This window comes from Manis pentadactyla, chromosome 2 (genome assembly GCF_030020395.1).
Source record: "Manis pentadactyla isolate mManPen7 chromosome 2, mManPen7.hap1, whole genome shotgun sequence".
Lineage (NCBI taxonomy): Eukaryota > Metazoa > Chordata > Mammalia > Pholidota > Manidae > Manis > Manis pentadactyla.
This window is the reverse complement of record NC_080020.1, coordinates 156661482-156679251: the sequence shown is the minus strand read 5'-3', so window position 1 is coordinate 156679251 and position 17770 is coordinate 156661482. Positions and strand designations below refer to the sequence as shown.

The following is a 17770-nucleotide window of genomic DNA, read 5'->3' as shown; positions in this document are numbered from 1 at the left end:
AAAAAGTTTGGCAATTCCTTCCTTTAAAAAAATCAACATGTACCCACCATATGACCCATCAAAAGCATTCCTGGGCATCTACTCTAGAGGAATTGAAACCTACATTCATACCAAAACCGATACACAAATGTTTGTAACAATTTCATTCCTAATAGTAAAAAACTGGAAGCAAACCAGACTTGTTTCAATGAGCAGATGTATTCATCATCCAGATTAATTGAATACCTGTGTCCCAAAAGCCCCTGCAAAGAGTCACACACTGGAGCTGGATATTTTTCTTACATTGTCTTATCAGTAGCCAGTTTGGTTACAGAATCAATGCCTGGTGGTTGAAGGCCACAGTCTGTGATGTGCACAGCCAGCCATCCAGGGAAGGAGCATACAGAGGAATCTTGGTTTCCTATACACCTGTACGATTTCATGAGTGAGTCCTGTCCCTTGTCTGTACTTTAAAATGGGCCACCCCTTTTTCCTGTCTTTGTTTGGTAAGTACCAAGACCTTTGAGTCCCCCCCAGAGGAGGGAAGAAGTAGAGAAGGCCACAGCAATATCTAGTCTCTAAAATCAAAGGAAAAGGATAACTTACCATCAGAAAAAAAGAAGAGCAACTGCAAACACATTTTATTTTATAAAAACGATATTGATTTCTAGCTAGAATATTAATTTCTACCAAAATGGATGAGATAGGGGATCATTTCTGTTTCAAGTTCTGTAATTCATTTAAATGTTATTATTATAGAATCATAACACAATCCACCTTGTCCTTAACTGCAACTGGGGGGTCTGCCCTGTCTGCTTGAATACAGCTGAATTCCACCTCCTGAAGGTCTTTTTTGTGTAACACAGCTGTTCTCAGGAACATTTCCCACCAGTGAGGAAGTAAGGGGATGAACCCAAAGACTCCCATGTAGAATGAGCCCCAGTTACCCAGAAGGTCAAACACCTCTCTAAGGAACCCAGGCTAATGCAGCCTCCAGGAGAACTCAGAGGCTGGAGCGCACCGAACAAGTTGTTCTGTCCTGTGGTTATAACAAGTTATTCTTGAACGAAGAAAACAGAATGATCCTGCTGCATTCTCCCCTGATACATGGAGCCATGTGAGCATGAGGGTTCACCAGGTGGTGCCATGGGGACACCAGGATTGCAAGGCCGTGAATGGCCTGCCCTTATAGGTTCAGCAATGAATTTCATGCCACAGAAGGACAGGCTTGGGTCCGGGGTGGGGGGCAAGGGGAAGGAAAAGAGATTCCCCCTTTCTCAGCAGCATTCTGCCGGGTAATGACAATTCTCCCGTCTCTCCACTTGAGGTCTCTGGCTCTGGGAAGAGAAGGTGGATCAGGGCACATTCATATTCTAGTTGGTCCCTGCTTTCTCCTGGAGGTGAACCAGGGGTCCTACAGAAGTGAAAGGAGGTTAAAACCAGTTCTGGGGATGCTTTGAAATAAAAGATTTTAAAATTGTACTCAGTTACCTTCCCTGTATGACCATTCCATTCTAATGTCATTTCAGTAACACACCTGGCTTCTCGACCACAGCCACCAAACAGGAGCTGTAGCCTCTCCACTCTGACGGAATGGATGCCTGTGGCTGCACCCACACCAGCTTCTCCACTCAGCCTGGGGGACACAGCCAGGAGTTCTCACAATCTCCTCACTTGCTTGTAGCCAAGTGAGATGAGCCCTACTGGGTGGGTGGGACAGGGTGTGGGAACCAGAGATCTTTTCTCAAATTCCTTACAAAGAAAAGCAAGAATCTGTAGGTAGTAGGTGAGGCCATGGGACCAAGAAACTCTATCTCCCTTTCCCAGTTCAAGGATGGTTTCAACATCATGTGCTGAAAACCTTACTTAGTTCATGTTACATTTGATTCCAGTCTCTGAACATCTGTTACACTGTCTTGATCCAGGTGGTTTGGGGAAAGGGAAACAGAAGGGTAGGAAATCTGAGTATCCATTAAAAAGAAACATTTCATGCTGCATGGAAAACAGCAACAGTGCATTTGCAGGAATTGAAGGGCAGGTGCACGGTTTCTCTGCCTCACAGGTACGGGTGTGGGCTACATGTTCTTGAAGTTGAGATTGGAGGAGAAGGGCTAATATTCCCATACCACCTTTCCAGCTTGGAACTCTCCCATAAGTTTTTCCTATTTGGTTTGTTCCACCCCAAGCCTTTCTGCCACAAGGCAGTGACTGGATTTATATTCTACACTTAGTTCAAAACAGTAAATGAGTATAATCCATCTTCTAAATTTGAAGCAGCCAGTGGGGTCTGTTGTCTGCCACACATCTGCACATTCTTGCTCCAAGCCACATTTCCTAAGAATAAATTGGTGTCAGTAGCTATGTCTATCCAGAGCTGCTTCAATGACACACCAATCAGAGGGCTCAAATGGTCCTCCCCCTCCACAATTCAACCACTTGGTTGACTAAACTGAAACTGAAGCCCAAGCCTTCATGGTTGTTTTAGATTTGAGCAAATACAGACTAAGAAGCTACTTGCCATCAACAGGCTCCCCATGGCCTCCTTGCTGCAGCAGGGTCCCTGAGCAGCTCTCACTCAGGGAGAAGGGATGGTCCTTTCAGTGGGAAAAGCCCATGCTAGCTACTAGGTGCCGGCTTTGCTCCTGTGTCTGCTTGTTGGCAAAGGTGCAAAACAGGCTGTGGGCTTGTGCTGGTGAATCTGGGCTCCACCCTAGCACATCAGTGAGCTAGCCAAAACCAAAATGATCTTAAGAGGCATGGGAGAATGACTCAGGTGAGATAAGGTGCCAGTCATCTGTTGCTCCCACAGCAACAGTGCACTTTGGGAGGACTTGACAGGTCATGACTCAAACAGGACACCAAAGCAACATTTGGGTGAAGGGTAATAGCTATGAGTTGTAACATGATCAAATATTGAGGTGACATCCAGACTGCTTGGACGCGGTTATGATCAGTATTTATTTTCTCTTTCCCTGAACGAGTTTTCAGTTTTTAAGTTACTCTCACAGGCAGTCTCATGTGGTTTCTGGAAGGTGGAGAGGTAGGCCCTCCTCGCATCTGTGCTGGGTTGTGTAGCCTTCTGTCATCTCCCTGCAGGTCCTTTACAACGTATATTCTTATGTGGTTCCATTATTTGGGTTCAGGCAGGAAACAGAACTTGATTCAATGTTTTGCGAAGTATTATTTTCACCACATGGAATAGGGTCTTTTTTTTAATCTGCAACCCACAGGTGGCTGTGGTTCTCTCAGCAGACATAGACTTCGAAGTTTCCTCCTGTACTGATCTCTTAATGTGAGCTGACCACACATGCACATGGACTTGCTGCTGCTTCTTATATGTCACCGAGAGCCACTGTCCCAGTGCTGGTGGCCACTGGCAGAGTAGGACAGCTGTGTCCCAGAGCTCAGAGAGCATACACACAGGAGAAAACAAGGCTACCCTCTCTGAAACTCATTTACTTTTAGAGTTGGTGTAAAATAGAGGACTCAAGACCAAATTTTCATTTGCTTTAAAATACACCACTTGAAGAAGGTAAAACCTTTGTTTTCTTTTGTCACACAATTGTCAGCTGTTAGGTTATTATGAAAGGCTCTCCTTAAAAAGGAGCCTCCAGTGGTTGTTACTCCCAAATGCTGATAATTATCTGCAGCAAGATAAATACAAATATCTAGGTTAATGAAGACTGAAACAGATAATGCCTGGACACTAAGTTCCCAAGAACAGAGCACACGATTGTTTTGTTACACCCCTGCTAAAGTACGTAACGCAAAAGGTACAGAGACCTTCACTTAGGGGCCTTGTCATGATGGCACCCTGGGGGCACTGACATGGGTCTGCCTCTGAGCCAAGGCTCTCCTTTAAGGGCATAAAGGGGGAGCCAGTGCATCCTACACCTCAGGCCGGGAACACAAGAACAGCAGAGAACTGGAGTGCAGAAGCCTCCCCTTTACCACTCACTGAATCAGCAGCCAGTCAACCTTAGATTCCCAATCCAAGAGTGGATTAACAGCGATTCGCACTTAAGGGTGCCTGTGGGGACTACACAGGATAATGAATGTGCACCAGCTCTGTCAACAGTGAAGTTCCAGACAAAAGGAAGGAATTATTGCAGCCACAAAGGGCTGTGGGGGATTAGCTTTAATTTAAAAAGAAACCAAACCCCAGCCCAACTCTATCTCTTGTGGGCTTCTGTTGGACAGCTGGGTACTCGGGCTGCTTCCTGGATATGTGAATGGATTTTACCTGCTCTGGGACATCAGGCAGGCCTCTGTGAAGCTTTTGAACTCAGATCTTTTTTTCTGTGTGGTGCTCCAGGTGGACAAGTAGGGGTTCCAGTGGACAAAGCCTCAGGCTCGATCCAGCTCCGTCTGGGGTCAGGAGCTCTGGTTCCTATTCTCAGCTAGAATCTTGGGCAGTCATTCAACTTCTCTGTTTCTTAGTTTTACTCATTTGTTGAATGGAGATTATATCAGCCTTACTGATCTTGAAGATTTTATGAGAACAAAATGAGATGTTTCTTTTTTAGTATGAACATATGCATTGTCAATTATTAGTCTGGAGGCTGGTGTTCTGAAAACTTTTATTCTTTAGAATCAGCCCAAGCTGATTGCAATTCCCTGATGCTGACTTTTTTTTAAAAATAAACTTTTTATTTTGGAATACTTTAAGATCTACACACAAGTTCCAAAGACAGTACAGAGAGTTCCCATATGCTCTTCAACCCACTTCTCCTAAGGTTAATGTCCTATATAACTATGGTTCATTGTAAAAACTAAGAAGCCAGTGCTGGTACATGAATATCAACAAATCACATGTTTATTCAGATTTCACTGGCTTTTCCACTAGTGTCTGTTCTCCCTTCCAGGACTCAGTCCTGGAGACCACATAGCGTTTGGTCAGCACATTTCCTTCATGTCCTCTCGTCTGTGTTGGGTCCTCAGGTTCTCACTCATTGGCAGTTTGAAGGGTGCTGGTTAGGTACTGCTAGGCCATCCTCAGTTTGGTTCTGTCTGACGTTTTCCTCATGACTGGACAGAGGCCATGGGTCTTGGTGAAGAGCCAAGCGCTCTTATCACTCAGAGGTACATGTTTGGGGCACTTTCTTACTTTCTGGCACTGGAAGATGCTCCAGGCTCATCTTATACATTCATTGCCCCAGCCCCAGAATCAGCCATGTCTCCAAGGACCCTGATTCCTTTTTTTGGACAACAGTATTAGGAACTGTTGTCCGAATGGTCGCTAGGTGTGCTTGTTGTCACTGGATGATGCTGATTTTTAAACAAATAACATAAAGGAAAATGTTTAGAGTCAGAAAGCTTGACCCACTGTGTTATTCTGGGCAAGCTACTTTGCCATGCTGGGTCTCAGTTTCCTCATCTATGTTGGGATAATGAAAATCACTTAAAAAGCTGTTGTGGGGTCAAGTGGTATAATATAACAGGAGGAACTTTCTGTTTCTGACATTAGGCAGCTATATTTTCTTTTTACTAACCTTCCTCCTGAAAACAATCAAAATTCTTAAAATATAGAAACATCTTCAGAGTACCAATGATCTGACAAAACGATAATGCCAAAAATGTATAAGAAATGGGAACCAAAGAAAATATACAAGTAAGAAAAGTTTATTTGCCCTGAAGGCATTTGCCATTTCCAGCAAATCTGAATTTTCATTCTGACAGCCTTATGGTGGCTGGGGAGGGGGCGGGGAATGACGATAGTCAAAAGCAAGGCCAGCACTAGACAAGACATGTAATAGGAGACCCTCCCTCCCATAAGGGGGATGCCAATTCTTTGAACTCTCTGAATCTTCCAGGAAACCTCGTCTTGAGTTTGGTTTAAGGTGGGTCTCACACTGAGAGTACCTTCAGATGCCTTGTAAGGGGAAGAAAAAGGTACCTTCAGTTTGGCTTTCATGTAAAACTTACAGATCATTTTTTCAATAACAATGACCAGCATAAATTAAAAGATAACTAAACATGTAGCAGAAGCAACAGACAAAAGGAAATAGACCTGTAAAGACTTAAGATATTGGAATTACCAGCTATAGACTATAAAACACCTATGCTTCAATGCGTGAAGAAATAAAAGACAAAACTGAATATATCTTTGGGCAAAGGCAACCTAAAAAAGGGAGGGGGTGATATGAAAAAGAAAATAAGAAGGGATTTTTAAAATAAAAATCCAAACAAGTGGGATTAAAAATGTATGGGATGAGTTAATCAGTACATTAGATGCACCTAAAGAAAAAACAATCAGGAAACTTGAAGTTATCATGTGAAAGCACCTAGATCTGCTGAAAGTAAATGCCTTCAGGAGCATCAATCATCCCAGTCCCATTTCTGCTCCTTCACAAGGACACTCTTATTTAGCACCTCCAAATGGCCAAGGTTCCCAGATATTTTAATGAAGGGAAGCTGCTAATATTATTTCTGAAACCTTGAGATCCCTTCAAAGGGGTGTGGTAGAGGTGGGAAAGGAAACATCTGTGCTAGCTCCACCACTGTCTCCCCTCTGGGAGCCCCAGAAATGCCCAGAAAGGGGGTGAACACCCCTGGCTGGCAGGTCAGAGATCTGTGAAAGAAGCCTTGAGATGTCCAAGAGGCCTGAACAACCCAGATCCAGACCCTCAGATAAAGCTTATTCCAAAGTTGCTGGCTGGTCCCTGCTTCTCTCCCAGGCTGATGAAGATCCAGTAAGTGAAGACTGTAGAAAGCATGTTTCACTGTATACATACAGAGCACTTCAGTGTTTTATGTGAAAGCTGATTTCTTTTACTCAGCATTCTTCTGATACATTATTTATCTAATTCTGTATCACTGAAATACATGGTCATGTGGATTTAAAATCTTCCCTCATGTAGTTCTGTGTGTGTGTGTGTGTGTGTGTGTGTGTGTGTTTTAATTAAAAAGCATTCTCTTTATCTCTCTCCAAAGTGGGCAGTTTCTTTGCAGGAGGTAGTTTCCAAAGAGAGCTGCCATCAGTTCTTTCTTTCCCTATACGTACATCTTACTCCTCACATTGAGACGTTAGGTATCCATCTCCAGCCTTGTGACTCCCTCTGGCCAATAGAATGCAGCTGAGATAACATTAGCTAGCTCTGGTCCTAGCCTTCAAGATGACTGACATCTTCCATGTTCTCTTTGGAAACCAGCCATCATGTAAAACATTCAGCCACTAGAGACTACCATGCTGTGAGGAAGCTCACAATAGGCCACACAGAAAAAGCTGCCTAGCCATCCTAGCTGCCATCCTAACTGAGGTGACTTCCAGGAGACTGGAAAAGCCAACTTGTGCACACAGTGCCCACAGGATCACATGGAGCAAAAGAACCACCTCGCTGAGCCCTGTCCACATGCAGGACCATGAGAAATAATAAATGGCTGCTGTTTCAAGCCACTAAGTTTGGGGTTCATTTGCCACACAGAGATAGATAACTGAAACACCTTTACATAAGCTTTCCTTCATAACTACCATCCTCCTGAAAGGTAAAGGTATTCTTTAAGGTTCTTTGGGGTCTACTCTTGTCTAGCTCCTGCAGACTTCTCTAGGTTCCCACTTGAGACTTCTGCCAAACTGGTCTTTTCACTGTTTCTTAATATATGTGTCCTAAGTACTCCCATGTTGATGATTCTGTTCACATGATGAACCCTGTCTGAAGGCTCAACTGTACTTCCTGCTCCTCCATTGAACCCCCACCTTTCCTTGGCAAGAATTTTCCATTCTTCAAAGTCTAGCACTAGGATAACATTCACTCCTAAGTGACCTCTGTCCTCTGAATTTTGAACTTATTCTTGTGGCCAAGTTCATTGGAAAGCCTCTGCTCCCTTGTGTTATTTGTGTTTTTAAAGTCAACTGTGTGTCTCCAAATACAATAAGCTCCCTTGAATGCAGAGACTGATCACATACTTACTTGTATGCCAGCATTTAACAGAGGGCCTAGAAGAAAGGAGGTACTCAAAAACTGTGCATTATAGGTTATTATCCTATATTATTTTTCTTTAGAGAAGCATTTTGGAGGTAATTTGCTGGCTCTACCTGCATTTTGGGGGGTTTTGTAGCTATCCTATAGAATCCCATTACATTGCCTTGGCTACCACTGACATAAAAATGCCACAGATCGTTTTTCTGAATATGGAGAATGAGTTAATAGGTTTTGGTAAGAAGTAGAAAATTGAAAATCACTTAATACTTTCTTTTTTTTTTTTGCCAAGACAAGAAAAATGTTTTTGATTCCCTCCTCTCCATTTCATGTCAGAAGGTTCATGCACAGTGAATCATTGCCTTGTCACTTAAAACTCTGAAGTGTAATATGATCATGGTAGGCAATGAAAACATGTATGTGAAATCCCAAAGGCATAAAAATCCATGAGTGGAAACTGATAAAAGATTGACAGGATTGTTTTCTAAGTAAGCAAAGAGCTGACAGCTGATGCACAAAGAGTCTCTTCTGCACACCAGGGACGCTTACCTGACTCCTAATCTTCATGCTGGCCGTGGAAGTCAAATATTTATGTTCCAGATACCAGGCATGCTCCTGGAACATCAGCTTGGTTCCAAATAACATGCAAAACTAAGAGATGGGGAATGAAGAAACAGACAAATAGTAATATATTAACAAATGCCAAATCGAAGGAGAAAGAGAAATAGCATAATATTATATTTCATAACATCATAAAAGTTAATACTCCCTTGACATAAGGTGGTCACATTTTGGACATGCAGTGTGTTTTATTTTTTTAACTATCCTATGGAAAATTCAAAGCACATAGAAAATAGAAGCGCATAGTTAATTCTCATGTACCCATTTCCCCAACTGCACAAATATTGGTTCAGGATCAGTCTTGTTTCATCTGCAATCACACCCAGTTCTCCTCCACCCCAGGTTATTTAGGAAATAATATTTTAAAAGTCTGCATGTATTTTTAAACATGAAAGTAGTACTTCTGTTTGATTTCCTTCTCAATTCATGAAAGAATATTCTAAATGTACATTCTGAATAATATCATCTTGATATTTCCATTGAACATGGTTTGATTAAACTAGCATAAAAATAGCATTCCTCATTTGTATTTTGTTCCAATATGTTTTTCCTATTACACTTCTAAAACCTACACACACAACTCCTTCATGATGTCAGTGGCATCAAGCTATAATAAATTAGTTTTCCTAGATCAAAAAGTAACTTTTAAATTAAATATTTACTCACTTAGATTTTAATAGTAATTCCAAAATTACACAAAAGTAGAGAGAATAATAAAATGTACCTCCAGGTCTCCATCTCCGAGCTTCAATAGCTATCAACTCGTGGCAATCTTGTTTTATGTCTACTCCCACCCATTCCCCACTTTCTGTATTATTGTGAAGCAAAGCTCAGTCCTATCATTTCATCCATGAGCTTTTCACTGTGCATCTCTAAAAGATAATGATGCTTTAGAAGTGAGATCTTCTCTAAGTCAACCCAAGCAACAATAAAACCCTCTTATTCAGAGGCAGGCAGAGGTGACCTTCACACCATAAGACTAAGACTGTATGTTTTCTATGGATCATCAGACTCAGAAACCACACAGCTGAATCATGTACATGGGATGGGCTCCCCCTTCTTTTCCTCAGGTTCAGGGGAACCTCCTTGAAATAGCATTATTGTGGAGAGCCTCAGCTATTTAGTCTTCCCAGAAGATGTCACAATATGGCTTAGTAGCTTGTCTGTGAAAGATATTTAAGATAAATTATGACTCTTTTATGACCTCGCCAAAGTTCTGGGCAGTAGTTGCTTGGCCAAGGCGAGCTTCCTTTGGCCCTTTTACACGACAACAGTAAAGATGTTAGCTGAGCCCGTGAGGCATAGTACCTTAGTGCCATAGAGCCCTGAGACATGGTGAAAGCAACTGAAAAACATTGTCATACGTACCGGTAAGATGAATTCTTATAAGCATAATAAATTGTATAGATTACGTGACTGGACTGACTCACAAGTCTCTAGGTGAATTTCGTATCCACTATAAAAATATTTTTTGTGGATCCATAGGTGCAGAAAGTTAATCCTCATCACTCTTGGGTAGACAAAAATATAAGGTTAGTGATAAGAAATCCAGGGCCATAGAAATATAAGCACTTATTGAAATAACAAAATTCATCTTCTCACTCAATCCATAATCTGGTGTCAGCCAAGGTTCGACCAAGGAAACAGAGGACATATTCACATTAAGATAATTCAAGAAGAGTTTAAAAATTTTTTTATAAAGGTGTGGACAAAATGTAGGAGAGCCACAAAGGATAGCACATCACTTTGGAGCTAGTATCTCTGGGGCCATTACCGCCATTAGGTTTCAAGGGAGGAGAGCTTGGAGTGGCTCCTGGATCCTGGAATAGAGAGCAATGTAGACAGGGACACCTTTTCAGGAGCTGTGACCTTCAGCTTAGGAACACAGAAATCCTAAGGTGACCCCACAGGGAGCAGGTATTCCAACCTCATTCTCCTCCCCATCTCCAATCTCTAGCTGGAGCTTTTTGTCCTTGGAACCCAACTGGAACCAGAGCGCAAGGGTTCCATTGCTGTAAATTAGGTAGGTCAACTTCTGGACTAGCACAGGGAGAGAAGGGTGGAGGGGCAAATAGAGGATATCTGGCACAAATCCCATCTCTGACATCTCTGACAGATGGTCATCCAGCCTCTGCTCAAGTCCTCTCTGATTCAAGTCCAAGCCCACTTGGTCCCACAGAGCTCCTAACATCCCCCTGACTGCTGATACCATTCCCAGGCTTCATTCCAGACTGCCGGCTTTAACCAGCCTCACACTGTGCTCCCTGTCTGCTCTTCCCTTGTCAATTCCTGAGTTGTCCTCCTGCTGTCACTCTGTGACTTTTGCTCAGGACCACTATTTTGGCTTTGAACTTGCTTTTCTCCTTGAACATGGTTCAGACTCCCCTTAGTTCACTCTCTTTGCTTGTCCTGGCTATCAGAACACCACCTCTAGGTCCAGAGACCATCAGCCCAGACCCAGACCCTCAAACAGAGCCTGGATGTCTCTCCTCTTGTGTCCCAGAGAAGGGAGCACAGTGCATTCAAAGGTCAGAGGCATTTGGTTCTCTAAGGGGCCCCACTGCTGGAAGAGCCATTGCATATTAAGCCACTTGTCTATGTGAAGTATGAATTTATGGATTGTCAGCTCTGTAGGAAAGGGATATTGTCCTGCTCGTCTCTGTACGCCTGGAGTCTGGTAAAGGAGCTGACACTGTAAGAGAGTGGCTGAACCCAATTTCCTGTAACTCATAGTTATTAAACCTATAACTTCTGCTGCCTAAGAAGCAAAGCAAGAGTCTATGAAAATGTCCAGATAACAGCCCTTAACAAATTTAAAGAGATGGTTCAGATTCTGCTTAGTCCTTCATTCTTCAAATTTTCCTCTCAGCACATGGCATCCAGCCCTGGCATCACCGTGGACCTGGTGGCCTCTCGATGCTTAATTCTCTCCTTCTCACAGAACAGAGCATCCAGATGTTTCCTCAGCACTGTAGTGTCAGCACCATCACAGCCCTGGATTGGGACTCTGGGGCTTTTCTATGCCAGGTAAGGTAGAATTTGCTTTTATGACAGCCACACAATATTTTTTAATAAATGAGTGAAAGAATATCAAGCACATTTGGTCTACTCAAATGTTTGTTTACCTGACACTTCTAGCTAAGCCTTTTCCCCCATGAGCTGTTTTTCAACCAACCCATACATACATATCAATATCCCTATATAGATTATTTAAAATTTGTTTTTTAAAAATAAAGTTCTTTTATTCCTTATTATTTTAATGTAGCATCTTGATGATATGACCTACCTCAAATCCCCAAAATTGCTATGAATCTTGACTTGACCACTGGATATCTTTGTGTCATTTACAAATTTGTCGAGTCTCATTATGTCTTTATGTCATAGAACCCATATGATAGGTCTAAATCTTTTGATTCAAGTATCTGAGAATCTATTTAATGGGATGTTATTTAACTCATATTTCTCCAGCTTGTCCCTAAGGATAACCAGAGAGTCAGGCAGTGTTGGCCAAAATCAAGATACATCAATTTCTCTTCTAGTAACTTGGTTAAGAAAGGAAGTAAGATTAGTTTAGCAAGGCTTAGCCATAGTGAACACAGGCTCTTAGTGACAGTCTATGTCTTTTCTAGATGATCATAAACTATCTTGAATAGCCTTTTCTAGAATTTTAACTTGGACTTACAGCATTCTCAAATTCTTTAATTTCCCAAATCTACTTTTTTTCCTATTTTTAAGAAATGTGGACATTTGTTCATTTATAATCACCTGACATTTCTTTTGCCCACCTTAATTGCAAATGACAACTACAAATCATCCCCATTCAGAAAGAAGATGGGAACATTATAGGCGACAGTAGCTACGTGTTCCTTTTGTCATCTAAAGTGTTCTTCTGCAAATCAGGGCCCTGTCTGTTCAAACTCAGATGTAGCTAAGAATGGTCTTTTAAATCTTCATCGGATTATTTCTTAAGCTTCATGTTTTGCTGCAACTTGGCCAATTGATATTTATTAAATGCTACCCTTTGGTCTTCATCCCTGGGCAAGTGTTGCCATCCCCCTCCCCTAACACCCTACTCCTCATTGTTTGTGTATAGACTTTCTTGCCTGATAAGAATGTTTTGTATGTCTGAGGCCTTAGACCAATCCTGACAGTGTATGCTAACAATTAGATTTACAGTGAAAGGCTTGTTTTTGTATGCCTAGGGCTCTGGGCCATGCTGTATCAGTTTTTTCTCTGGGGGACTGTGCTTTAAGTAGCTGAGGTCAAATAAAGATATTGTCAGATGAGGAAAAACAGAGGATTTATTGCCAGCCAATCTGCTCTTAAAGAATTGTTTAAAGTTCTTCAGTCAAAAGGAAAATGATACTAAAAGGAAACTTGGAACGTCAGGAATAGAGGGAGAGCAAGGGAAATGTAAATTTGTAGGTAAATATGATAGACTATTCTTCTCTTGAATTTTTTTACAATGTGTTTAATGACTGAAAGCAAAACTTATAAGATTGTCTAATGTGGTTTCCAATGCAGGTAGATGTACTTTTAAGATGCTGATGACATATACGAGGAGAGAGGGTAAAAGGAACTCTATGATGGTGAGGTTTCCACATACCACTTGAAGAGGTAAGATATTTATTTCAAGTAGACTGTAAAAAGTTAAATATATATATTGCAATACCTAGAGCAGCAACCAAAAAAAAAGAGTATACAAAGAAACATAGATAAACCAAAATGAAATACAAAAGAATGCTCAAATAATCCAAAAGAAGGTGTGTGTTGTAGGCTGAATAATAACCATCTAAAAGTAACAGGTCCTAATTCTTGGAATCCGAAAATATTACTTTATAAGGGAAAAGTGTTTGCAGGTGCAATTAAGATAAGATTCTTAAAATGGAGAGATTATTCTGGATTAACTAGGTGGATCCTAAATGCTACTACATGTATCTTTATAAAACAGAGGCAGAGGGAGTTTCCATAGAAGGAAGAGGAGGTAATGTGACCAAAAAGAGATGAGAGTGAGGTGGCCGCAAGTCAAGGCATATGAGCAGCCACCAGAAGCTAGAAGAGACAGTTCTCTTCTAGAGTCTCCCAAGGCAGAAGTATACTGCTGACACCTTGATTTTCGCCCTGTGATTTTGACTTCAGACTTCTGATATCCATAACCATGATGGAATGAATTTCATTTGCTTTAATTCACCAAGCTTTTTGTCATTTGTTACAGAAGCTAATAAAACATGTAAGAGGAAACAGAGAAATAAAAATCAGAGGAAACAACAGAAAACAATAAAATGGTTGACCTAAATCTAAATGTATTGATAATTAAATTAAATAGAAATAGTATAAGCGTATTAATCAGAAGACAGTTGTTTTCAGAATGAATTATTTTTTTAAAAACATGCTGTTTACAAGAAATTCACTTCAAATATAATGATAGAGATAGGTTAAAATAAAGAGATGGAATAAGATACACTATGCAAGAACTAAATCAAGGAAATGTGTGTTGGCTTTATCAACATCAGACAAAGTAGATTTCAGAGAAAAGAAAAATTCCAAGAATAAAGAGGGAGTTATATAATTACAAAAAGGTTAATGAACCAAGAAGATTAACAATCCTAAGTGTGCATACACCTAACAACAGAGCTTCAAAATACATGAAGCAAAATCCTGACAGAACTGAAACATGAAATAGACATATCCACAACTATATTTGGAGATGTCAACATTGCTCTCTCAATAATAGATAGAACAAGTAGATGAAATATCAACAAGGATACAGAAGAACTGAAAAACATTATCTACCAACTAGAGCTAACTGACACTGGAACATTCCATTTACAATAGCAGAATACACTTATTTTCTTCAGGCACATAAAACATTCACCAAGGTAGACCAAATCCTGGGTCATTGTGGGTGAAATCGCAGTATTTCCAGAATCTCTTGCCTGGCTTGAGTTCATTCCCATATCAATAGGTGTTTCCAAGGGGTGGAGAGAAGTAGGCCATCTCCATATCAATAGGTAATTACACAGTGAGGGAGGGCTTATCTGGACCAGAGAGGTTGGGTGGAGCTCTCTCTTCTGCTGCAGCCTGGTCAAGAGAGACACGGGACAGCTGCTTCTAAGAAATAAATGGGTTTCTCCCATTTTATTTCTCCTTTTGACTAATTTTTGTTTCAAAGATATTTTGCCCCAGGATTTTTCCCCCCAGGGTTACATCCATATACAAATTTTAACAATTAAAAAAATGTAAATTATACATGGGTGTTCTCTGACTATAATAGAACTAAACTAGGAATCAATAACAGAAACATAACAGGAAAATCTCTGGACACTTGGAAATTAAGCCACAGACTTTGAAATTACTTGTGGGTCAAGGAGAAAGTCTCAAGGGAAATTAGAGCTGAATGAAAGTGAAATATAACATATTAATAGTTGTTGGATACAGGAAAAGCTATGCTTTGAGGCAAATTTATGGCATGAAATGTATACAATAGAAAAGTGTGAAGTACATCATTTAAACTTCCACCTGAAGATTCATGCTAGAAAACTAAGAGAAAAATAAACCTATAGAAGTCAGAAGATATGAAATAAGGGCAAAAATCAAAAGATAAAAGCTGAAACCAACAAAAATGAAAGGAGAAATACAGTAGAGAAAAACAGTAAGAACCAAAAGCTTATTCCTTGAAGAAATCAATATAATTGATAAAGCTGTATTAAGATTTACAAAGATAAAATTAGAGAGACACAAATTACTAAAATCAGGAATGAAAAGAATAAGAAAAACTGTGAACTTTACATACATTTCACAAATTAAATGAACTAATTCCTTCAATACTACAAGCTACCAAGAATGACATAAGTTGAAATATATAACATGAATAGTTAAATATGAATAATTAAAGAAATTGAATTATTAAAAATAATAATAATGAGAGAAATGTGGTATCCACATATAAATCAAGTATAAAAACCAAATGAGTATTCATATTTGAACTGACTGTTTATAGTTCATAATGCATGAGCAAAACCGAAAGTTTCTGTGATGACTGCCCTTGCACTGTTCACCATGTAACTTATTCATTATGTAAGAATTTGTTCTACATATAAGAATTTGTTTGTTATGCCTCAGAAGATTGGAGACTGACGAAAATTAGGCTTGGGGTGGATTAATGATTGTGCATTGAGCATTGACTCCCCTATACAGAATTTTATTGTTGTTAACAACCATTTGATCAATAAATATGAGAGATGCCCTCACAAAAAAAAAAAAAAAAAAAGGACAGACTTCCAATGATAAAATAAATAAGTAACCGGGATGTAATGTATAGCATAAGGAATATAGTCAAGATATTGTAACAGCTTGGTAGGGTGATAGCTGGAACCTAGAATTATGTATATAAATGTTCTACCACTGTGTTGTACACTTGCAACTAATGTAATGTAATACTGTGCGTCAACTACCCTTCAATAAAAAATAATTATTTAAAATTAAAAAAAAAAAAAAAAAGAAATTGAATTAATAGTTAAAAACCTTGTGAAAAAAATCTCTAGGCTTAGATAGTTTCACTGGTAAATTATACATAGCATCCAAATAATAAATAGCACCAATTCTATATAATGTTTTCCAGAAAAAGGAAGAGGAGAGAACACTTCCCAACTCATTTTTTTTTATTTTGGTATCATTAATCAACAATTACATGAAGAACATTATGTTGACTAGGCTCCCCCCTTCACCAAGTCCCCCCCACATACCCCTTCACAGTCACTGTCCATCAGCATAGTAAGATGCTGTAAAATCACTACTTATCTGCTCTGTGTTGCACAGCCCTCCCCGTACCCCCCACCCCACACTATACATGCTAATCGTAATGCCCCCTTTCTTTTTCCCCACCCTTGTCCCTACCTTCCCACCCATCCTCCCCAGTCCCTTTCCCTTTGGTAACTATTAGTCCATTCATGGGTTCTGTGATTCTGCTGCTGTTTTGTTCCTTCAGTTTTCCTTGTTCTTATATTCCACATATGAGTGAAATCATTTGGTACTTGTCTTTCGCTGCCTGGCTTATTTCACTGACCATAATACCCTCTAGCTCCATCCATGTTGTTGTAAATGGTAGGATCTGTTTTTTCCTTATGGCTGAGTAATATTCCATTGTGTATATGTACCACATCTTCTTTATCCATTCACCTACTTATGGACATTTAGGTTGCTTCCATATCTTAGCTATTGTAAATAGTGCAGCGATAAACATAGGGGTGCATCTGTCTTTTTCAAACTGGAGTGCTGCATTCTTAGGGTAAATTCCTAGAAGTGGAATTCCTGGGTCAAATGGTATTTCTATTTTGAGCATTTTGAGGAACCTCCATACTGCTTTCCACAATGGTTGAACTAATTTACATTCCCACCAGCAGTGTAGGAGGGTTCCCCTTTCTCCACAACCTCACCAACATTTGTTGTTGTTTGTCTTTTCGATGATGGTGATCCTTACTGGTGTGAGGTGATATCTCATTGTGGTTTTAATTTGCATATCTCTGATGATTAGCGATGTGGAGCATGTTTTCATGTGCCTGTTGGCCATCTGGATTTCTTCTTTAGAGAACTGTCTATTCAGCTCCTCTGCCCATTTTTTAATTGGATTATTTGCTTTTTGTTTGTTGAGGTGCCTGAGCTCTTTATATATTTTGGATGTCAACCCTTTATCGGATCTGTCATTTATGAATATATTCTCCCATACTGTAGGATACCTTTTTGTTCTATTGATGGTGTCCTTTGCTGTACAGAAGCTTTTCAGCTTGATATAGTCCCACTTGTTCATTTTTGCTTTTGTTTCCCTTGCCTGGGGAGATATGTTCATGAAGGAGTCACTCATGTTTATGTCCATGAGATTTTTGCCTATGTTTTTTTCTAAGAGTTTTATGGTTTCATGACTTACATTCAGGTCTTTGATCCATTTCGAATTTACTTTTGTGTATGGGGTTAGACAGTGATCCAGTTTCATTCTCTTACATGTAGCTGTCCAGTTTTGCCAGCACCATCTGTTGAAGAGACTGTCATTTCCCCATTGTATGTCCATGGCTCCTTTATCGTATATTAATTGGCCGTATATGTTTGGGTTAATGTCTGGAGTCTCTATTCTGTTCCACTGGTCTGTGGCTCTGTTCTTGTGCCAGTACCAAATTGTCTTGATTACTGTGGCTTTGTAGTAGACCTTGAAGTTGGGGAGCGAGATCCCCCCACTTTATTCTTCCTTCTCAGGATTG

General features: G+C 40.2%; 1 protein-coding gene across 1 annotated transcript in view; it reads right to left on the bottom strand.

Annotated features, from left to right (window-relative positions):
- Positions 1 to 17770, bottom strand: part of ACOXL (acyl-CoA oxidase like) — a 315801-nt gene that overhangs the window by 25260 nt on the left and 272771 nt on the right. The window contains 1 exon segment of the mRNA XM_057496991.1: positions 8448 to 8549. Coding sequence (XP_057352974.1) covers positions 8448 to 8549 — 102 coding nt within the window.